This window comes from Chiloscyllium plagiosum, chromosome 29, assembly GCF_004010195.1.
Source record: "Chiloscyllium plagiosum isolate BGI_BamShark_2017 chromosome 29, ASM401019v2, whole genome shotgun sequence".
Taxonomy (NCBI): domain Eukaryota; kingdom Metazoa; phylum Chordata; class Chondrichthyes; order Orectolobiformes; family Hemiscylliidae; genus Chiloscyllium; species Chiloscyllium plagiosum.
In genome coordinates this window covers 7,943,520-7,968,362 of record NC_057738.1, presented here as the reverse complement: position 1 = coordinate 7,968,362, position 24,843 = coordinate 7,943,520, and the positions used below count along the sequence as shown (strand labels likewise).

At 39.9% G+C, this 24,843-nt stretch overlaps 1 protein-coding gene across 8 annotated transcripts in view; it reads right to left on the bottom strand.

Annotated features, from left to right (window-relative positions):
- LOC122564345 (F-actin-uncapping protein LRRC16A-like) overlaps positions 1 to 24,843 on the bottom strand; it is a 460,598-nt gene that overhangs the window by 11,913 nt on the left and 423,842 nt on the right. For 4 of the 8 annotated variants that reach the window (XM_043719086.1, XM_043719088.1, XM_043719089.1 and 1 more), the window contains 5 exons: positions 23,957 to 24,380; positions 18,698 to 18,776; positions 15,274 to 15,477; positions 9,419 to 9,562; positions 8,148 to 8,303 (listed from right to left, as the gene is read on the bottom strand). In XM_043719086.1, the coding sequence (XP_043575021.1) occupies positions 8,148 to 8,303; positions 9,419 to 9,562; positions 15,274 to 15,477; positions 18,698 to 18,776; positions 23,957 to 24,380 (1,007 nt within the window). The remainder of the gene's footprint in view (positions 1 to 8,147; positions 8,304 to 9,418; positions 9,563 to 15,273; positions 15,478 to 18,697; positions 18,777 to 23,956; positions 24,381 to 24,843) is intronic. The other 4 variants (XM_043719087.1, XM_043719093.1, XM_043719091.1 and 1 more) reach the window with 4 other exon arrangements.

Below are 24,843 nucleotides of genomic sequence, written 5' to 3'. Positions count from 1 at the left end.
CAAGTTGTTGGAGGGAATCCTGAGGGACAGGATGTATATGTATTTGGAAAGGCAAGGACTGATTAGGGTTAGTCAACATGGCTTTGTGCGTGGGAAATCAAGTCTCACAAACTTGATTGAGTATTTTGAAGAAGTAACAAAGAAGATTGATGAGGGCAGAGCGGTGGATGTGATCTGTATGGACTTCAGAACGACTTTTGACAAGGTTCCCCATGAGAGACTGGTTAGCAAGGTTAGATCTCATGGAATACAGGGAGAACTAGCCATCTGGATACAGAACTGGCTCAAAGGTAGAAGACAGTGAGTGGTGGTGGAGGGTTGTTTTTCAGACTGGAGGCCTGTGACCAGTGGTGTGCCACAAGGATCAGTGCTGGGTCCTCTACTTTTTGTCATTTATATAAATGATTTGGATGTGAGCATAAAAGGTACAGTTAGTAAGTTTGCAGATGACACCAAAATTAAAAGTGTAGTGGACAGCAAAGCGGATTACCTCAGATTACAACAGGATCTGGACCAGATAGGCCAATGGGCTGACAAGTGGCAGATGGGAGTTTAATTCAGATAAATGCGAGGTACTGCATTTTGGGAAAGCAACTCTTAGCAGGATTTATACACCTTATGGTAAGATCCTAGGGAGTGTTGCTGGAACAAAGAGACCTTGGAGTGCAGGTTCATAGCTCCTTGAAAGTGGAGTCGCAGGTAGATAGGATAGTGAAGATGGCGTTTGGTATGCTTTCCTTTATTGGTCAGAGTATTGAGTATAGGAATTGGGAGGTCATGTTGCGGCTGTACAGGACATTGGTTAGGCCACTGTTGGAATAATGCATGCAATTCTTGTCTCATTCCTATTGGAAAGATGTTGTGAAATTAGAAAGGGTTCAGAAAAGATTTACAAGGATGTTGCCAGGGTTGGAGGGTTTGAGCTATAGGGAGAGGCTGAACAGGCTGGGGCTGTTTTCCCTGGAGTGTCGGAGGCTAAGGGGTGGCTTTATAGAGGTTTACAAAATTGAGGGGCATGGATAAGATAAATGGACAAGGTCTTTTCCCTGGGGTGGAGGAGTCCTGAACTAGAGGGCAAAGGTTTAGGGTGAGAGGGGAAAGATATAAAAGAGACCTAAGGGACAGCTTTTTCACACAGAGGATGGTACGTGTATGGAATGAGCTGCCAGAGGAAGTAGTGGAGGCTGGTACAATTGCAACATTTAAAAAGGCATTTAGGTATATGAATTGGAAGGGTTTGGAGGGATATGGGCCGGCAGGTGGGACAAGATTGGGTTGGGATATCTGGTTGGTGTGGACGGGTTGGACTGAAGCGTCTGTTTCCATGCTGTACATCTCTATGACCCCAAATACTCATTTACTTGTATTTTTATACGCCTTTGGAGCGCTCTAAGTTATGTCAAGACCATTTCTGATGTAAATGTTATGATTTTCTGTTTCATTTTAAATCATTTTCAACATTCGATCTGAAGAATTCTTTCTTTCATGGCTTCTCTCAACTTACCTCAATGTCTATACACTCAGCAGAACACTCTTTATCATTACTGATGGGCTCAATCATTTGTCAAATGCTTCGTATCAAGCTCATTTTTGTTGTAATTTTGCTACTCTATAATATTTTAGGTGTCAGTCATGTTTAATTGCGTTTTTCTTACGCAATGTCATACTCTGTCATACGCTATAACATCTGCTAACGTAATGAAATCCAAAACTAAGTTACAAAATGAAAGCAGAATTATTTGTGTCATGAAAACAGATACTGAGAATGTTTTGTGGCATTAAGTATCTTATACATCAGTTTTTAAAAAATAATTAATGTGGCAACACCAACTTGAAAGTGAAAATTGCAATTTCGGACCACTACTTTTACATCAAGGGAAAAGACTTTGCCTATTTACCCTATCCATGCTCCTGATAACTTTATAAACCTTAATTTAGTATTTGGATGAGTTTAAAAGCTCTAAATAAGTTCCTACACATTTTGAAAAATTAAAAGTACAATGTATCCCAGGAAAACCTTAACTTTATTACAACCTCCTTATAAATCATTACAGAACTCACTAATAGGAACATTGTACAGTTTCAGTCACTATAGGAACATAACTCATTTGGGAACAAATGGTTGTTGTGCACCTCAACTGTTTATACCCATCTTGATTCCTTATCCCTAATTACTCTTGTCGAACAAAACATTCAGATTGAATCTCTCATCTGGAGTATTTCTAGATGATCTTTTAGGACACTGTTTAAGTCTGTTCACCTTCATTCTTTACTTTTAGCTTTTTTGTAAAAAATGGACATTCCAATTTCTAGTTAAAATTGATTATATAAATTGGCCTTTTCATAGATCATTTACTTGGCGAAGTACTTTTTGCAACTTGAATATTGAAGAAAATTGACTCAACCTATAAGGTAGTGGGCCCCAATACTCACTAATGTGAAGTCTTTAAAAGGGATATAACATTACACACAAACACAGTCCTAGGCACTGTAAAGGATATAAACCTGCATGGTCCCCATTCACTGGCATTGGCTTTACTGGTTGCTGCATTGCCTCAGACATCAGTGGCCAACTCATTCACATACTTTTGGACACAGAGGTCAGGGAAAGAACAGGGATGTTGTAGGACAAGGAGCATTGGTGTCAGCAAAACCTACTCTCCTGTATAGAGCTTGTTCCTCTTGCTTCCACAAGCTGCAGCTGGCTCTAAACACAGGCACTGATCCACAGTATATCATGCATGGCCAAGAAGCTAAGCATCATACTGGGGGAACAGTTAATTCAGGGCTACACAAAAGGCTAAGACCGGAGGGGCAAAGGTCAAAATCATGCCATTTATAGAAAAATGTCAAATAGCATACAATATATTGTCATCTGTGCCACCAAAGTGCCCACAATAAACTTTCTCATAACCTCTCCTGTGCCCCCACTTTGTGTTAGTGTACTCCATAGTTATGCAGCTGAGGCAGAGGGAAATTGAGCATCAGTGGAGCCCGTTGGACCTGGAGCTTGGCTGGGCTATCCTAGGGGGCCTTTGAGTATGGTCAGCCCAGACATGTTGAGGGTTTGTTGCCAGATGCAAGCAGACTCTCCCTGGTGGCAACAACAAGAGGGGGTCACATTGGGTGGAGGTAGGGCACCCAGCCACCTCTGGAATGCCGAGTGGAGATTTTGGAGTGCCCTATCTGTGGTTTCTCCTCTCTTTTTGGCTACCTCCTGGCACTACCATGTTTCCGTGTGAGGAGGGGTACTTGGGGTACATGCAAGGTTCCCATTCCCTGTCGCCATGACTTTGGTCCTGAGGACCGATGGCTGGGTAGTGAAGTGCAGGTATACAGACCACTTCAGCAGACCCTGAGGGTGCTGGAACAGATTCCCAATGGCAGCCATCCAACTCTCCATGGAGGCAGCCAGACAGGCACATGACTCACGGCATTGCGATAGCTTCTGGGCAATGACAGCAGGGTGACTAGAACAACTGAAGGATGGTACTGACTTAGTTGGGGCAAATGGATGTCACTGCATCCCACAGGAGGAATACTGGACCACGTTTTGCTCTACTTAGGGGATAAGAAACTTATCCTTCAGTCTCCTTTGCTTCAAGGAAAACAATCCCAGTCTTTTACATTTCCTTGATCCTCTCCAGTACAATCACCTTCTCCTATAACGTAGATTCCAGAACTGCACTGTGGTCTAACCAACATTTTATACAGCTTCAGTATAACTTTTATGCTCTTCAACTTAAATAAAGTATCCCATATGACGACTTCATCTACCTGTCCTGCTTTTTTAAGAGACTGGTGAACATGCATCCCAAAGTCTCTCTGATCCTTGGTGCTTCCTAGAGTCCTACTGTTCATCATGAATTCCCTTACCTTGTTTGTCCTGCACGAGTGCATCACCTCACACCTATCTGGATTGAATTCTATTTGCTACAGATCAACCCAACAATATCCTCCTGTAATCTAAGGCTATCTTCCTTACTATCGATCACCTCACCAGTTTTGTATCAGCCACGAACTTACTGATCAATCCCCACCCACATTCAAACCTAAATTGTCGATACATACATTACAAATAGAAATGACCCAACATGGATTATTGTGGAGTAGCCCTGGACACAGGATTCCAATCACAAAAACACTCCTTGACAATCACCCTTTACTTCCTGCCACTCGGCCAATTCTGTATCCATCTGACCATGTTTCCTGGGATCCTACATGCAAGTGGCAAGTTATTTTGTGAAAAGCTGAGGATAGAATCGGATGTGGCAATTTCTATAGAGCAATGTAGTTCATTAATGAAGCACATTTGCTCCAATGTGGAGTAAAACCATGCTAAGCCTCAAAGTGAAAAACTCTCCAAAACCTCAATTCAACTTGCACTTGGACCATACTCCGGGTGGGGTTTAGACATTTCCAGGCCCTGCCCAATCTTCTAGCTCTTTGCTACATTTAGGTTGACTTCTGCAGAGAATATATTGCAGAAGAAATTTCGGCCATTTACTGTAGTCTCTGATCCTGGATTGCCAGAGATTGGATTTATTAACAGAGATGAGTGTCAGGATTCTGTAAAGGTCCTGGTATGCTGATCTACATGGGAACTGCCCAGTAAGATTCCAATTAGTTCCAGAGAATCCTCTGCAGAAGTCTCTAATTGTGAGCTACAGTCAGAGACTTTGGACAGTTCTGATATACTTACCTGATAATTTACTCAGGAAACGTTAGGCATTAAGAAATGAGTCTAATTCCTGCGTAAGTCAGAATTGACACCTGAATCATCATAGACCCTGACTATCTCAAACCATGACCTACCAATGCCTCCTCAAACCATCAAATACTTCCCTGGCCTGCCAACTAATCTCCCCAATTGGTCACCTCGCTCACACAGAACATGCTGCCTCTCCAAACCCACCAATGCTAACCAGTTCCCTCTACCAGCCTCTCCATCCATTTACACGCAGTCAGAGAACATAGAACGTACAGCACAGGAATATGCCCTTCAACCCATGATGTTGTGCCAAATATGACATCAAATTAAACTAATCACTTCTGCCAGCCTTTAATTCATAACCCTCCATTCCTTGCATATTCATGGATTAACTAAAAGTCCTTTGATTGCCCCTATTCATATCTGCCTTCACTACCAGCGCTGGCAGCGTGTTTCAGATGCCTACCATTCTGTGTAATAACAAGTTGCCCCTCACATCTCCTTGAAACTTTCCCCCCTCTCACCTAAAACACATGCCCCCTAGCATTTGACATTTCAACTCTAGGAAGAAGATTCTGTCAACTCTATCAATGCATCTCATAAGTCATCCAATAATGAAAGTTCAAACCGAGCACTTAAACTTACCACATGGCAGTTAGTACAGTAAAAAAGGGGATGCATTCTGTCTTCTTCTCAACTCTACTCTGATCCAACAGAGTTCTGAGAGGGATGCTATGCTCCACATTTCAGCTGGGCTTTGTAGGCCTGGCTAGAAATGTGCAGCAGTGGAATCTCAAATATATACTGGCTACTATGATATACACAGACTATTAATATATGCTGACTGCTAAGATACACACAGACTATTAATATATACTGACTGTTATGATATACACAGACTATTAATATATACTGACATACACTACTATGATTGCCAATACTCATAAGATCCAGATCCTGATCTTTAATCAGTTTTAATGTTGGTGGACCTTACAAATCGAGATTACATTTATGTACAAAACTACAAATAATGATTTTTTTAAAAATCAACCTGAGGTATTCTGGGATATAAGGATGACAAATCATTGCAGAATTGCAAGTTTCTTAGTCCAAAGTGTGGTAGTGGGTAAAGTCCTATATTTTTAGGACAGGCTGGAGCAATACAGCAAATGTTTATTATCTTCAGCTGTTAAAACTAAGACAGCAATATTAGTACTAAACAAATAAAAGGGGCATTGTTTCTAAATTGGAACTAATCCCAAGGGGAATTTTACAAGTTGGCTGAATGTCTCTTAATACTGACGTAGATTTAAGTCTACCGAGCAGGAGTACATTTTACAATCATGTTGTTAAATATTATGTTGTAATGAGTTTTCCAATATCATTTTCAGAAGCCATTAAACAATTTCCTGGTTTAATAATGGCCCCTTTCCCCTTCTCTGTTATTAAGTCATTGTCCATCAACTGGTAGCCTACAAGTCTCACAAGTCAGAACTCCAGTTTCTTCTTACCATGCCTGGTTTTTATTATCGAGCCATTTGGCATGTGGAGATCAATTGATCTCAAATGTTCCAAGTTAAGCAGCAGGCAGGCAGAGTTCATTCTTTAGATCACTATCTAATAAACCTGCCATGCACTTCAAAGTGCTGAGAGTGAAGAATCGATATTCCTTGGTTGCGATGAGTGCACTCCATATACAATAACCCCTCCACACCAAAGTATGTATGCACTCTTTTACAAAAGAGTGCTCCACACATCAATATAGTCAAGGTTCACACAGATACACCTCCTGGACAAAGGAAGCCTAGTTGAATTGAACCACAATCCAGCACAGAATCTTTACATTAAAGTCACTTTTTGTTTAATAAAATTATCAACAAATATGGAACTAAGGTTGGTAAATGGAATTAAGGCATAAATCAGCCATGATTCAAACGGTGGTATAGGGTCAAGAGGTTGAATATCCTACTCCTGAGAAATGAATATGAGTCAAAAAGCGATCTTCACAATCTGAGCAGAACTGGAAATTGAAGAATTGACTAGACTAACATGGGCATAAGTGTCCACAATTTCAAGCCATGACCAATCGATATTTTAGCCTCTTCTTAGCAAGGAGTTATATAAGATTATTGTCGCCTTTATTAATTCATAAGCAAAATGCGGCAGATGCTGGAGATCTGAAACAAAAACATGCTGGAGGAACTCAGCAGATCTGGTAGCACCTGTGAAGACAGAAACAGGGTTAATGTTCTGAATCCAACATGACTCTTCTTTAGAGTACTGCTACCCAATCTTTCTTGCATTCACAGAGATCAAATGCTTCAATGATGTAATTAGAAGACAAAGGGTTTATATACATAGGGAAGCCAAAATGAGAGGTGCAGGTATACTAAACTGGTAGCAAATTAAATTGTTGTGTTTCCAAATTGAGGAAAGGTATCTTGCAGTGAGTCCATTAATCAACCTAAATTAATATATTCAGGAAAAACAGCACAGTCAATGTCCACATGGTGATCACAAAGAACATGAATGAAGTGAACATTTAAATTATAACACACACACATTGCTGGCAAAGTTTGTGCAACTGGTGAAATGTTCTGTTCAAACAAAAATCAAATGATACCATTACTGTAGCAACGAAAATCAAAGCAAAGCATTTGCAACTGTAGTATCCCCATCTCCAATTCTTTTGGAACTTAGGCTTAACTCAATAAAATAACTTGTTAATTTCTGTAATAATTTAAAATGCTTTTAAAAAATGCTAATTTTATCTGAATCCAACAGATTGTAATGAAAATCTGAAATTGCTCACTTAAATTCCACAGATTACTTGATTTTGAAAATAAACAAGAGGTAGGGAATGAGATACTACACTTTACAATGCAAGACCAGCCTCCAAGCACAAAAATGGCACCAGCAAATTTATAGCAATCCAATTAAAAAAACGTTAAAATTTGTGCCACTTATGAACAAATGGTATACGTCATGGTTTACTGTCTTTTGTAAACCGAATTCCTTCATTGCAATGATTCAAAAAGCAGTAACCTAAATAACTGTGCTGTAGCCCAGACCAATCTGTTCCAAACTTAGTCTTTTGGGTGACATGATGAGAGTAGAAACTCAATAGTCAGGAAATCTTTGAGAGGTGGAATTAGTAGCTTTTGAAGCAAAGACAGATACATGCTTCAGCATGGATGCTCATATTTTCTGGCTTGTATTTTACATCCATTTTACACAGGCCCAAGCCAAACCATTTCAGTGTAAAAATGCTATTATACCAGATTTAGAAATATAATTAGCTTACAAGAAGGGTGTATAATTTTTACATCTTATATGCACTTGTTCTTAGTTGGTATGGATATCTTTAAATAAATTATATACTTGCTGGTGCCAACTCCACCCACCACCACCACTCCACAAAGGCAAAACTTCTGACCAGTTATTGGCTGTGATTTCTTGCGCTCAATCTCGCTTGCATCATTCACTGCGCCAGTTGATGATTGCCTCAGTGTTCTTTTGACACGCGCTCCATTTTTGGCCATTTCAGAATCATGTTCTGTGTCAGCTCTACTATCAAGTCCAAATAGCTCTACTAGGGAAAAAGGGCACTTTTTAATTTTTACTTCACATACACATTCAATGCATGATGGAGCAGCACAAAATAAACCTGAAGATATTAAATGACCTTTAACTGATTAAGTTGTCTTGCGTGTTAAAAAGTTTTCCATTTCAGAATTCTTTAAGACACATTGCCTGTCCCTTGTTTTAAATAATAAAATTAATTTATTTTAGCAATATTCTAGGAAACTGAAAGCTCTTTCTGAATTGCTATGTGTAATGCAATTATGCTTTCCTAGTTTCAGTGAGACTCATACTGCCTACCTCTGGACAGCAGTGCTCAATGCTGACATAATACTTGTACTTGTCTCATTACTTAAATACTGTTCCAATGTTTAGATACATTTGTGCAGATAACTGACATGAATTTGAGTTGTTTTAATATTTAAATGCATAAAAGTTTGCTTCATGATGATGTAGATTTTAATGCTCCCATCACAATAAGTCCCAGTGCAGTAATTTTAAGCTTCACTATAAATTTTTTTTGTAATCTTACTTCTGCTTCAGTTTATGGAGACAAACAAATGGAAATACATGATGAAAGACACATTCTAATTGCATGTTTTGAACATGTAAAATGCATGCAATATGGTTCACAAATTGCCATGGTCTGCACAACTGCAGTAACTAAAATGTATGCACTATTGGCAATTTTCAAATTAAATGTAAATGCAAGGAAGTTATATTTGTATATTAAACCTTTTATCATCAAACCCTTAAACATTATGCTATTATGTATCACCAATTTACAACTCTTAAATCAACACATACTGCTACCTTATCAGTGTCCAATCGGTACCAGAGACAAGCTAAATAAATTGCAGAATTTGTTTCATGCTTTCTATACATAAATATGCTCCAATATTCATGCACTCAATATTTAAAGTTCTTGTGGTGCAGTGACAGAATAGTTGATCTGATTCATTTGGGAAATGGGTAAGGTGATAGATCTGCAAATGCAGGTTGAAGAGTTACTGTCTACTGTATTGGTTAATTGTATTATCATGAAGCATTATAAAAGCCCTCTCTCCTCTCTAACTTCAGAATTTCTATGTCTCCTTTGCCTCACATTAAGTAGTGATAGCCTACCTTCATGTGAAGATGACCAGCTGCTAGGCCCACTGAAAGGAGGACTGTTCTGTCCATCTTTATCTGATGGCATTCTCCTTAGAACAGGTGGAACCAGAGCAATTTTGGGGGAAGTGTGACCAGATGGTGATTCTGGGGTTTCCTCTATAAAAAGGAGTAATAAAGACAATTTTTGTAATGCTGTGTTTCCCAAACAAAATCGACAGTGCTTCGAGATAGGTTAATAGTGGGATCTCAATTAATCCTCTCCCAATAGATTATGGGTCAAATTTACAAGGGTTTCCCACAGTTATTTTTCTCTTCTATGCAGCACAAATCCTTATTGACAGTTTACAAAATAGACATCATTGTTTCATTAATATCAAACTAAACATTTAGACTTGGTAAAGTCTGCCTGAGCTTCAAATGATCAATTCGGTGAACAATCATATCACATATTCCTGTACAGGAATAAATCTATAAGTGAGTATCTATAAATTTAAATGATAAGCTTTAAAAGCTTTAATAAAGTTTTAAAATATCCAATGATGAAGGCCAATGCTAAGAAATCCAACAAAATCTACCATCCACTTGTGCTTAAATGCACTTCCTGGGATTTAATTGTACCGAAATTCCACATTCTCTTAGAATCTAACATTCAGGGAACAGATTATTCCAAAACTTGCAAAGTGGTAATGCTTTTCCTGCCCAGAAACATGTGACAAGCCTATTGTAAAGTTTTCAATAGGTCACTCAGGACAGTTTTGGGTGTCACTGAAGAGAAGTCCAAAGGACACAGATCAGTTCAGGTTGTTATGGAGGGCAGTGTCATCTGAAGCACAATGAAATGTGAGCTTGGAACACCAAAGGTAATTGTCAGCAAGGGCTTAGCTGTTATTTGGGGGAAAAAAACACAGAGATAGAAGCATATTCCATGTTAGGCAATGATGTTCCAAAACAGTTGAAGAGTTCTTAGTAGTATGGGCTCAGGACGATTCTGGGAGCTGTGGGCCATTAATAGGTCAGTATAACTGAGTGTGCAGTTCAAAAGCTAAAAGCATTATTTTCAAGCAGCTGAGCAAGATGAGAGTTTAGAGAAAACATGGGAAGTTTTTAGTTTGGTGAAGCTAGCTGTCAGTGAAAAACTGGTGTTATGCCTTTAAACAAGTGGAGTGCAGAGGGAGTTTGTCAGAATAGTTGTTACTGGGGCAATCTATAATTGAAAGTTGTCTCAAACTGTTCTATATCAGATTGGACAAAAATAAAGAATTGTAATCTTTTGTGAAGTTTAATGCAATTTGATGACATATTGTGCTATTAATGTCTGGGGAAATAGCTCAGGTATCTGTAAGCTCTGTCTTGATTACACTTAATATTTGACATGTACTGCGGGGTGTTCAATATTGTCATTGTTATATATTGTATATTACTGTTCTAGTTTGTGTAGTAAAATATCATTCATGTTCAAAATCTTGGAATCTTGGGGTTTTATCCTCTTAGTAAGTTCCCTGGATTTCACCTTTTGTCTACTTTAAAAAAGGTTACTGGTCCCGAACCAGATTGTGACATAATTTGAGTGTCTTCCACTATATGGTAAAGAGTAGAGATTGCTGTGTGTCAAATTTCAAAGTGAGGTTGTTGAATTCAAGACTCAGGCCTTAAGTTTAAACAAAGCAAACTACAGAAGTACAAGGGGTGAGCTAGCTAAAGTAGATTGCAAAATTAGGTTGAAATATATGATGCTAGATAGGCAATGAAAACACCGAAATAATTCATAACTCACAAAAAATATATTCCTTAGAGGAATAAAGTTCAATTAGAAAAGTGATATAGACAAGGCCAACTAGAAAAGAAAAGCTAGGGTCCATATTTGATTAAAAGGGGATATATGAGTGCCGAAAAATATTAGTAAATGTGAGGATTGGGAAGGTTTTAAAAATCAGCAAAGGCCAATCAGGAATTGATTAGAGTAGGAGAAAAGAAGGCAAGACGAGCCAGAAATATACAAACATATGGTAAAAGCCTTCACAGGCATGGAACTGAGACTAGTAAAAGTGACTGTGGGATCCTGAGAGATGAAGTTAGGAGAAACATAATGGGAAATAATAAATGGCAAAATGTTACTACACACAAAAGGTAAGAGAAAAAAAATACTGGGACTAAAAGCAGGCTAATGGCTGACTTTGTGAGGTTTTAAACGCAGTGACAGCAGACTTATCAAAACAGCACAGATTCCAGAACGGTTCACCTGGATTGAAAATTAGCAAACGCAGCTTGACTATTCCAGAAAGGAGACAGAGAGAGAACAGGCAACTAATGTCAAGCTAACCAGTCATCACTGGGAGTAAAATAGCTATAATCTATTTTTAAGAATTTGTTAATAGGGTACTTCAAAAATTACAACATGACTAGGCAGAGCCAGTATGATTTTGTGAAAGGAAAATCACGTTTGACCATTCTATGTCACTTTTCTTATTCGGCGTGGGGGTGGGGGGGCTGTAATTAGTAAAGTAAACACTGGAAAACCAGTGGATACAGTCTATCTGGATTTTTAAAAAGTTTTCAATTCAGTGCTGCTCAAATGGTTGATATGCCATTAGAGCTTGTAGGTTGAGGAGTAGTTCAGAGATAAATGTATCATTTTTGGGACAGCAGAATATAATTAGTGAAGAGTCACAAGAATCACAGCTTGGGCCTCAGACATTTACAATCTGTACTGATGCCTTGAATGACCCATTTATTTCCTGCTTACATTATTCTGATCCACTAAAGTCATAGAGCTGTATAGCACCGAAACAGACCCTTCAGTCCAACTTGTCCATGTCAACCAGATATCCCAAATTAACCTAGTCCCATTAGCCAGCAATTGGTCCATAGACATCTAGATTCTCAATCCAAACATGCACCACCCTCTGCATTAAAACGTTGCCCCTTAGGTTCCTTTTATATCTTTCCCCTCCCACCATAAACCTATACCCTCCAGTTTTGGACTCCCCTACCCTCAGGAAAATACCTTGTCTATTCACCTTATCCAAGACCTTCATGATTTTATAAACCTCCATAAGGTGACCCCTCTGCCTTCAGTGCTCCAGGGAAAATAACCTAGCTTATTCAGCCTGCCGCTATAACTAAAACTCTCCCACTCTGGCAACGTCCTTGTAAATGTTTTCTGAACCGTTTCAAGTTTCACAACATCTTTACTATAACAGGGAGACCAGAATTGAGGCAATATTACAAAAGTGACCTAACCGATGTCCTGTACAGAAGCAACATGACCTCCCAATTTCTATACTGAACACACTGACCAATAAAGGCAAGCGTACCAAATGTCTTCTTCACTACCCTATTTACCTGGGAGAGTCAAAAAGTGTGGCGCTGGGAAAGCAGAGTAGGTCAGGCAGCATCTGAAGAGCAGGGTTAGGAAGGGAAATATATCTTTGGTGGTGGGGTCTGACTCCCCACACCATGTGCAACTCCTTTTTTAGGTCCATACCCCCCACCAACCCACCCTCCACAACTGGCACCTTCCCTTGCCGCCACACGAGATGTAAATCCTATGCCCCCCCCCCTCCACCTCTGTCCAAGGCCTCAAAGGACAATTTCACATCTGGTGGAGATTTTCCTGCACATCCATCACCTCAGCTACTGCATCCATTGCTCTCGATGTGGTCTGCTCTACACTGGGGAAACAGGATGCCAACTCGCAGAGTGGTTCAGGGAACATTTCTGAAACACATGCACCAACCAACCACACAACCCTGTGGCCAACCACTTCAACTCCCCTTCCCACCCTCCCAAGGACATGCAAATCCTGGGCCTCCTCCACCACCAAATCCAAGCAACCCACCAACTTGAGGAAGAATGCCTCATCTTCCACTTTGGGAACCTGTAAACACACAGCATCAACATCGACTTCACTAGTTCCCAAATCTCCCCTCCCTCCACTTCATCCCAGATCTAACCCTCCAACTCGGCACTGCCCTTTTGACCTGTCCTACCTGTCCTTCTTTCTTCCCACCTATCTGTTCCACCCTCCCCATCGACTTATCACAATTGTCCCCCACCTGCACCCACCTATCGCCTTCCAAATTAGCTTTCCCCCACCCCTCTATTTATCTCTCAACCTCTTTCCCCCTTCTACATTCCTGATGAAGGGTTTATACCCGAAGTGTCCACGCTCCTGCTCTTCGGATGCTGCCTAGCCTGCTGTGCTTTTCCAGCATCACACCTTGTGTCTGATTCTCCAGTATCTGCAGTCCTCACTTTCACAGGGACTCCACTCTCAGAGAAACAATGAACCTGCACTCCAAGGTCTCTTTGTTCAGCAACACTCCCCCAAGACCTTACCATTAAGTGTACAAGTCCTACCCTGATTTGCCTTATCAAAATTCAGCACCTCATATTTTCCTAAATTAAACTCCATCTGCCACTCCTTAGCCCATTTCTCCAAGGTCCCGTTATAGTCTGAGATAACCTTCTTCATTGTCCACCATACCTCCAATTTTGGTGTCCTCTGAAAAATACTAACCAAACCTCCTATATTCATATCCAAATCATTTAAATAAATGACAAAAAGCAGTGGACCAGCACTGATCCTTGTAACACACTGTTGGTCACAGGCCTCCAGTCTGAAAAGCAACCCTCCATCACAACTGTCTCCTACCTTTGAAACAATTTTATATTCAAGCATCTAGCTCTCCCTGGATGCCATGTGATCCAACCTTGCTAACCAGTCCACCAGGAGGAACCTTGTCCATCACCTTCTGAAGTCCAGGTGGACAGCGTCCACTGCTCTGCCTTCATCAATCTTCTTTGTCACTTGTTCAAAACACTCATTCAAGTCAGTGAGACACGATTTCGTACACAGAAAACCATGAGGACTATCTCTAATCAGTCCTTGCCTTTCCAAATACATGGAAGTCCCATCCCTCAGGACTCCCTATAATTATTTATGCTCCACTGATGTTAGGCTCACTGGTCTGTAGTTCCCCAGCCTTTGCTTATCATCTTTCTTAAATAATAGCACCACATTAACCAACCTCCAGTTTTCCAGCACCTCGCCTGTGGCTATCGATGATACAAATATCTAGCAAGGGACCCAGTAATCTAGATTCCCACAAAGTTCTGGGGTACACCTGATCAGGTTCTGGGGATTGATCCACTTTTATGTGTTTTAAGACCTCTAGCATCTTCTACTCTGTAATACGGACATTTTTCAAGATATTGTTATTTATTTGCAAACTTCTCTAGCTTCCATTTCCTTCTCCATGGTAAAAACTGATGCAAAATACTTAAGATCAATGCAACAGAATACACCTATGACTGGATCAATTCCAGCTCAAACATGTTCCTTTACAGATTAGTATGTGCTGTTCCAGAATAGTCCTTGCATTTCTGGGTACCCTTTCAATTCTAAAATATGATTTTGTGGAAGTAACTGGATGCAGAACCTTCACCTTGGGGCTCACCAATCCTGTACAGACCTACTTAGCCAATCAGGAAAGAGATCAAAATGAGTATTTCAGCTGCACCACCAATAGACCAGGGTGAACAGAAGTGCTGAACTATTTTTCTTCCCCTGTGTTTCCCTGTCCTGATCTGCTATCTTATTGTTTACCGCAGAAAGGAGACCTGCTCCAGCTTGTCTGCCCTTTGAATCGATCAACTGAAGGTGTATGATAATGGTCCAGTGACAGTTTGTCTCATTTTTGGAATTTGGAATCCCATGGCTCTTGTCCAGCTTTTACGGTAACCTGTTCCAGACTACAGATACTTCAGCAGCATCATATTATATTCAATTTCTTCTCTCAAATGAATCTCATGAATATTCAATCATTCTACTCTCTGGTCAGGAGTTAGTGACAATTTCTACTCACCTGTGCTCCAGCTGGGCCTAGGTTTCTGAGGAATATTAGGTCGCCCCACATTGCTGGGCTTCAGAATTTGAGGTGGTGTTTTTGGACTGGTAGGTGTGGAGGAGGAACTTTTCGGTTTCACTGTTTCTGTCTTTGGTTCAGGTTTTGTTTGTTTCTCTGGTGAAGTCAGGCTGGAATCTCCTTTTTGGACTTGTTGGCCCTTGGCTACCAAAATGAGATTTAAAATATCGTAAATAATGTCAGTTTTTGAAAGCATTAAATGGTGAAGTCTATTGGACAATGCGTGCTTTATTAATAAGAAAGCAAAACCAGTCTATCATATGAATCATGTGGAATAATGTATATATAATCTGCTCTTTTTGATCTCCAGAAAGCAATAACTTGTTCCATGACACAGATGTTTAGCATGAAAGGGTAAGTGTTTTCATGATCTCTTGGGGCACAATAGTGTCAGAATACATCAGAAACATGCAGACTTCAAACCCTGAACTAAAAACACAAGCTGGGAATATAAATTATATTTAGATAATGTACAAGAAGTAAAATGAAAAGATGTAGATGGGTATATTAGAGATATATAATAGAGAAAAAGAAAGAATAAAAACAATTACAAATCTGCAACATTAATTTTCTTCAGAGGAACGGATGTCCACACCTGCTAGAATTTAGGTTTCAGGACCAGGGCAGATTTTTTTTTTAGTAAGTTATTATGTTGTTAAAAATTCACTTGCTCAAAAAATGCACCAACCTTGATCTTTGCAGATACCTGTATAGTGCAGAATTTTACGTAAATCTCTAATTTATCTCAATCCCTAATTTACCACAACAGTATTTCAGCCCGGAAGTGTTGCCTCAGCCAGTTAGTACCCTGCTTAACGTTAGATGGCTTGGGACATCTGGTATCCGCAGGCATGTGCAAACGGTGAGTATGAAGCTAGAAATTCCTGCTTGTGGAATGGAATGACAGAAAATGGATTAAAGCTTCTTGCTGGAGCATTCAATGACAAGGAGTTCTCATGCTTTGGAGGGAAGAGTTCTGTTTTAAGATGGTGAATTTATCAATTTCTCTGGATAAAGTCATAGAACTGTACAGCAAGGTAACAGTGTCTTCTGTCCCACTCGCTCATGCTGAGCAGATATCCCAAATTAATCTAGTCCCATTTGCTAGCAATCAGCCCATTTCTCTTGAGACCCTTCCTATTCGTATATCCATCCAAATGTCTTTTAAAATGTTATAATTGTACCAGCGTCCACCACTTCCTCTGGCAGCTCATTCCACACATGCACCACCCTCCGTGTGAAAAAGTTGACCCCTTGGGTCCCTTTTAAATCTTTCCCATCTCACCCTAAACCTATGCCCCCTAGTTCTGGACTCCCCCATTCTGGGGAAAAGACCTTGGCTATTCACCATATTCATGCTCCTCATGATTTTATACAGCTCCATAATGTCATCTCTAAGCCTCCAATGCTTCAGGAAAAATGGCCCCAGACTATTCAGCTTCTCCCAATCTGGCAACATCTTGTAAATCTTTTCTGAACCCTTTCAGGTTTCACAACATCCTTCCTATAGCAGAGAGACCAGAATTGAATGCAGTAGTCCAAAGATGCCCTAACCAACAACCTGTATAGCTGCAACGTGACCTCCCAACTCCTATACTCAAATCACTGACCAATAAAGGCAAGCATACTAAAAGCCTTCCTCACTATCCTGTTTATATGGGACTCCATTTTCAAGGAGTTATGAACCGACACTTCAAGGTCTCTTTGTTCAGCAACACTCCCCAAGACCTTACCATTAAGTGTATAAACCTTGCCCTGATTTGCTTTTCTAAGATGCAGCACCTCAGATTTATCTAAACCAATCTCCATCTCCCACTCCTCAGCCCATTTGCCCTGCTGATCAAAGTCCTGTTGTACTCTTCGGTAACTTTCTTCACTGTCCACTACACCTCCAATTTTGGTGTCATCTGCAAACTCACTAACAATACCTCCTATGTTCACATCCAAATCATTTATATAAATGATGAGAAGTAGAGGACCCAGCACTGATCATTGTGGCACCCCGCTGATAACAGGCCTCCAGTCTGAAAAGCAACCCTCCACCCTCTGTTTTCTACCTTCAAGCCAGTTTGATATCCAAATGGCTAATTCTCGCCATATTCCACATGATCAAACCTCGCTCACCAGTCTACCATGAGGACCCCTGTCGAACGCCTTACTGATATCTATATAGATCAGGTCCACCATTCTGTCCTTATCAATCCTCTTCATTACTTATTCAAAAAACTCAATTAAGTTAGTGAGACACGATTTCCCATGCATAAAGCCATGTTGACTATCCCTAATCAGTCCTTGCCTTTCCAAGTACATGTAAGTTCTGGCCCTCACGATTCCTTCCAACAACTTGCCCACCATTGATGTCAGGCTCACCAGTCTACAATTCCTTATAATTTCTACCAACGAATAGTTTGGGTATAACTTACTAAATCTTTGACATGCAGGAATTGGATTATTTAAAGGCATCTCCTTAGACAGCAGCTTCCAAACTCATGACCACTACCATCTGGAAGGACAAGGGTAGCAGATGCATTGGAACAACACCATTTGCAAGTTCCCCTCCAAGTCACTCATCACCCTGGTATGGAACACTATCTCCATTCCTTCAGTGTCATTGGGTCAACATCCTAAAATTCCCTGGATAAAAGCAAATTATTGCAGATGCTGGAATCTGAAACCAAAAGAGAAAAAATGCTTGAAAGTCTCAGCAAGTCTGGCAGCATCTGTAAGGAGAGAGAAGAGCTGACCTTTTGAGTCTAACTGACCCTTTGTCTAAGCTTTGAGAAAGATCATGTGGAACTGACAAAGGGTCAGTTAGACTCGAAACGTCAGCTCTTTTCTCTCCTTACAGATGCTGCCAGACTTGCTGAGGCTTTCTAGCATTTTTTCTCTTTTGGTTCCTAAAATTCCCTCCCTAACAAAACTGGTTAGTCAAAGTTCCACAAGTGAATTTAAAGAAGTCAGATAAGAAATCAGTTTTAATTTATGCCTCTCATTTCAAATAAGGCTGGTCAGTATGGATAATTTATAGCCCAATAAAATTGGGATCAGGCCTAAACTCAAAAACTAATAAAAAGCAGTAGGAGATTTTATACATTTCTTTCGAACACACAGTTGTAATCCATTTGGCTATAAGTATAATGTCAGCAAGAATTGAAAAAAATAGCTCACAAGTACTTTTCTTTGAATACAATCTGCACAAATTAAATAAGTTTGGCATAGTGAGTTTGAATACAAGCCGAAAGGGAAATATTTACACATTTGTGCTTAATATGAATATAGTCAACCCATCTAGGTGTAAAAACTGACAAGCTTAACTTATATTTTCTCAAGACACTGTTACATCATCATCATCATCCATACTCACCTCTGCCAGCTTCATCTAATCGGTCTACACTTGACATATTTTCATACAATTCCTTGCTTCCAGCTTCATTTTCAAGTTTCTGAGGACAAGACAGTAAAATTGAAGACATCCTATGAATCAAACCATTAAACCAAAATCTTGGTTAACAGTTACCATAAACCTTGTATTTGAGACTAACAGTTTGAAAACCAAGTTATATTTTAAAATGAACTTGTGCTGCTATTCAGACAGCTGCATGCAAATATAACTATGTTGAAATTACATTTTTCCAACTTGGGATTTCTACCATTCTCAAAACAAAACTTTGTGCACAATACCAATCAGCTTACACTTGACCTTTTGCACCAGATAACTGGGGTTGTGTCCCCCTGTGGCAATAATGAATTTGTTCATTGGGTTACACAATGAAAAAGACAGATACTGCATAATATTTACTCCCAACACCTCTGAACCAGAAAATCACATTGATACACTGTAGAGATCATGCTAATATATAAAAGGAAGGCTGATAAATAAGATTATACATATCCAAGGACAAATTAGATGAAACGGCCAATTTCAGCACTCCACTTAATGCCACTTATTAAAAAGGCACTGTAGAAATGATTAGTGGTTCTCTTTCAGAATGCTGAATTAAGAGGAATAGAGATAGGCAGAAAGACATGATAAGGAACAATGACAGGAAGCAAGACTGAGAGCTCCAGGTGACTGATGGCGAGAGCAGATGTACTGGGAAAGGTTATGACATCCCTCAAGGCTACAACATGCCAAACAACGTTAAAGTGAATGATCAGCATGAAACAGTTATATTGGCATTACTGTATAGACTGGTGTAAAAGTCACATTTTTTAACGTTAAATTTACAGGGTTGACTATTACATGGACACTGCTTTTAAGAGGCTTAAATTCATGCTACAGTCCAAAACGCCATATCATTAGTAGAAGCCCAATTGATCTCTAAACAAATAAAGAAAAAAACTGTAATGAATTATGCTAATTACTGGATAAAGACAACAGAAACAAAAATAAAAGCCGTAAGCTTATAGTTAATTATATTCTCTGCAACTTCAATAACTTTCCATTTAAAAACTGCTGTATATTTTTTGTTGTTTCTGGCAGGCATTTTTACATAAAGTGAAGAAGAAATTTCAAAACCTTAACTAGATATATGACTGTATTCCACAAGTGCTACAGACCAACTGAGCTCAGCTGAGCTGCACACAAAGGGAGGTTGTCACCTGACCCTGACGCATCTTAAACTTTCATGTCAAACTGGTGTGAATTGTACATCAAAACACATAATAACACAAAAAAAAAATCGTTTGATCATCATAACATTTTTGCATAGGGTAATACCTTGACTCACAAATGTTGATCTGTTATCTGTGAAGAACTAGAGTCGATTTTTACCCAAGATATTTGAAAAATTCCAGATATTTTGGCTAGAACAGGGGGTCAACTTTTACATTAGATCAACTTTCACTTGAGTATATATGGTACTTTATTAACAAACTGATATTTAGTGAATCGATGTTAAGCAGGACTTAGCAGTCTAATAGAAAATGAATTTTTGTTTCACAAAATTTTATCTTTGGCAGTACAATCTGTCAGAAATGGACAAAATAGAGTAAAAGATTTGTAAATTTTAAACATAAATGAGTTTTACCAATAACTACTTAGGGTAGCATTTTCCACCATGTTTTACATTGGCACAAGACACAGTTCACCAGAATTAGACCCCGTGCTCAAAACTAACTATGGCCCAAGTTGAGATAATGGAAATCTGTCAGTTTTAGGATTTTCCAACTGGACTCCTTTTCTCAGATGAACACACACAGTTAGACATATTTTAAAGGCTCTCATAATTTTTTTAAAAAAATCAATTTTATCAAAAACTGACAACTGTACATCCATGAAACTATTCAAGATAATTTTACTTTGCCTTAAATCTGGTTAAGGTGGTGGAAGATGCCTTATTTAAAAAGCACAGAACCTGATCATGTACTTTGGCATCAGGAGCCGTTCTCCGCATGAAATCCTACCCATCAATAATTACCTGCATCCTGGGTCACTCCTTGATCCTGGCCCTCAAGTAGGTGTCACTCCAGCAACAGACAGAGGGGTGGCAATGCAAAGGAATTTCCTAAGGGATGTGATTTCTGTCTCTGGGGTTCTCTGCTGAAGGGAAGACTGGCTGCTGGTTACCGCGGTGCTCGAGTGGCACCACTGACAGGCCTACTTGGAAGGAGGCAACATGTGTGCCCACCAGGCTGTCTCGATAAGAGGCAAGCCCCTGATTCTTCCATAAACCCAGCCCACGGTGCTGCATGGCTACAGTTCCTTGGACTGTTTCACTGAATGATTCTACACTGGGTAAACTCTTGATGATAAAGGATGGTTTATCTGCTTATTTGAGAGACTGAATCAATGAGAAGATCCAGAGCAAATACAAAATCTTTAAAAATGCTCAACTGATGTATTTACAAATCAATAGACAATCAACAAATTTGTTGATCAATAAGTCAAGTAAAACCCTTTGAAAGATTTTGGATTCTTGACATCTCCTCAGAAAAGTTAAGCATGTATAAGGAATGTAAACTGCTCGGGATTGCTCCCCAGTGACCATGTGAGGGATGGAAGAATGAACTCGAAATCCAGGATTTAAACAGTAATTGCAATGTTAAACAGTAGAATGAGTTACCAATTTGCAGCAAAAGAAGAATATCTAGTGTGCAGCCAATGTATAACTGAAAGAAAAACACATGGAATTGTCAGTCCACCCATGATTGACTGTGACAAAAACCCAAACAAACAAAAGCTTTTGGGCTATAGTTGTAAAGCATTACCAGACTTGTTATTGCTTAAACTGCCTTGCAAAAGGATGCATGGTAGTCTCACTGGAGCCTGTGGGATTGTTCAAGGACATTTACACATTCTGCTGACAGTGCAAGATAAAGAAAAGGCAGCTGCTGAGCTGTGAGAAATTGAAACAAAAAAATCTACACATATCATTGTGGAAATCAATAGATTTGGAACGAGAAAGGGAAAGGAAGTTTCAAAACTTGTGGAGATGTTTTTTTGGCTCCGCAAGAATTTCCCTTATACCCTGAAGTGTGATCTTCAAAATAAGATAGCTCTGCTTATAATCAAATTCATACTTCTAATTGAAACAATTTCAAGTTCATATTTGTAAACTGAAGTCAAATGAATGAGGAATAAATACTTTTATGAGATATACTGGCCCAAATTTTCCAGAAGAGCTTGAGAATTATCCACTTACCTTTTGTGCAGGTGTGGTCAACTTCTGGGCCAATAGCCTTTCCAGGTAAAGCCACGCAAATGAGTGTGCAATGCACAAGGGCAGGAAGGAGAGGATTCACATACAAACCACCCCTACCATTTCAACAGGGCAGCATCCGAGGAGCAGCAAAATCGACGTTTCAGGCAGGTATTCCTGATGAAGGGCTTTTGCCCGAAACGTCGATTTTACTGCTCCTCGGATGCTGCCTGAACTGCTGTGCTTTTCCAGCACCACTCAAATCTAGACTCTGGTTTCCAGCATCTGCAGTCATTGTTTTTACCATTTCAACAATAAGTGCTGCATTCTGTGATTTAAAGATCCTTCAGCCACTTTAACGGCAACTGAGAGAAGGTAAGTGAGTAAGTTAAGTGTGAGGCTAGGATGGCAGCTGGGTGAGAGGGGTAAGTCCTTTATTCCTGATGAAGGACTTTTGCCCGAAACGTCAATTTTGCTGAAGCTCCTCGATGCTGCCTGAACTGCTGTGCTCTTCCAGCACCATTGATCCAGAAATAAGTAGATAGGATGGCAGGTGGGTAAGTGTGTAGGAGATTAGTGCATCAGGTGGGTGAAGAGGATCTGGTTACAGTTGAGCAAGTGGAGTAGGGAGCCAAGTGGGCAAGGATAGGATGGCAGCTGATTGGGTGAGTGCTTAGGACAGATCAAAGCATGGGGTTATGGGTTGGTTCTGGGATTTTGAATTAAGGAGTACATTTGGGATGTCAGTAATTGTTCAGGGTAAGTTTCGGCTTCTTAGTGGATTTCCTGTGGATTCTGCCAAGACTAGATTTCTGTACAGTCCTGATGCATAGGTATTGTAACAACTACCTTCTGACCAGATAATCTGGTCCTTTGATTTACGGGTTATCAGAGCATCAAGTAATTGTTTACGTTTACTGGCCTTAATCTTTGTGCTCCAGATACATGCAATGCCATCAGAAACCTATTTGTCTATACAGCAACACAGTCCACGATTTAACCACTGAATTTGCTTTCTTCCTGAACCTAGGACTCCAGCTAATTACAACAATGGAAGAAAAATGGTATTTGATCAATTGTGTCAGTCACTCTGCTCGGGCAATTCATAACAAGCCCCATTGCCATCATGCNNCCTCCCCTCCCCCCCATCAAACACCTTGTACATTCCCTTCTTTCAGATGTTGCTTTTAATCTGTAATCAGCCTCAGCTATTCCTGAGGCAAAGCATTTCAAATACCAACAACTGTCTACACAAAGGCAATTTTCTCAACCTCTTCTGTTACTATATGTAAGGATTTTAAATTTCTATGCCCCTTATCACCAAATCCTGAACCAGAGGTGAAACATCCATGACAGCAGGTTGACACATTTTATTAGGTATGGGACTCTGGAAGGAGTAAACAGATTTTACTTTTTAAAAAATTAGTACTGCTAAAAAGTGCACATTTCTCTGTGTCTGTTAATTTTTCCTCTAAATCACTCAGGAGTCAGTTCATGTATAATTATAAAGTCATCAGACTCTGTTAGTTATAATTACTTGAATACTTTAAAAGGTTACTGCCAAAATTCCACAGGACAAGGATTGAGCATGCTTATTTCTACCTAATACGTTTTTCAGAGGATGTGTATACTTGGGGGTTGGTTAGCTCAGTGGCAGGATGGCAGGCAGAGTATGCCAAAAGCACGAGTTCAATTCCTGTACTGGTTGAGGTTACCACGAAAGCCCCTACTTTTTGACCTCACCATTGCCCGAGGCACAGTGACCTACAGATTAAACTCACCACCATCGTCCATCTCTCTATTGAGTGAGACTGTGGGACTATGATGACTTTGCCCTTACCTGACTTGTACTGCTTCTACATTTACCAAAAATTAATTTAGCAAGTACTATGAAGCAAATTGCAGAGTTTTTTTTGAAAATGATTGTATATACGAAGGTAATGAAGACATTGTCATAAATAATGGTGTACAATTTTAATTACCTTTTGTACAGCAGCCCGCTTTTCTTGTTTAGCCTTGAATTCAGCCAGGAGTCCACTGCCCATAACTTGCACCCCATACCAACGGCCTCCTTGTGGGCTGCTCTTGCTGTCCAACCTCTCGGACTTGGCCGAATCCTCAAACACTGCATCCACAGAATCGGGTGTTTTATGTTCGTCTGGGTGTTCTGTGCTGCCATTTTGTTCCACCGGCTTTGAGTCCCTCCTAGTTAGGTCTGTGGCTGGACTTTTCATAACTCCTTTGGGCGACGATGGCTCTTCTGGAACAATCACGGTCTGTGGCCGTTCAGTTTTACTGGATCGAGATTTGATTAAATTTAGGAAACTTGATTTTTTGGAGTCCTTCCTCTTTTTATCTTCTGGATCACCAGAATCCAGGGACTCTGAGCTTCTCAGTGACAATCTCCTAAAAATATGACATTTGAAAAGATTATTTGTAAGTTGATAAGTTTTCAGTAGGCACATTAAGTTTGTGTTTAGACTCAACCAGGTGACCTTGTGCATGGTTAGGAACATGGGACTGGGATATCATAGCAATTACAGAAACGTGGCTCAGGGATGGGCAGGACTGGCAGCTTAATGTTCCAGGATACAAATGCTAGACGAAGGATAGAAAGGGAGGCAACAGAGGAGGGGGAGTGGCGTTTTTGATAAGGGATAGCATTACAGCTGTGCTGAGGGAGGATATTTCCGGAAATACATCCAGGGAAATTATTTGGGTGGAACTGAGAAATAAGAAAGAGATGATCACCTTATTGGGATGGTATTATAGACCCCCCAATAGTCAGAGGGAAATTGAGAAACAAACTTGTAAGGAGATCTCAGCTATCTGTAAGAATAATAGAGTAGTTATGGTAGGGGATTTTAAC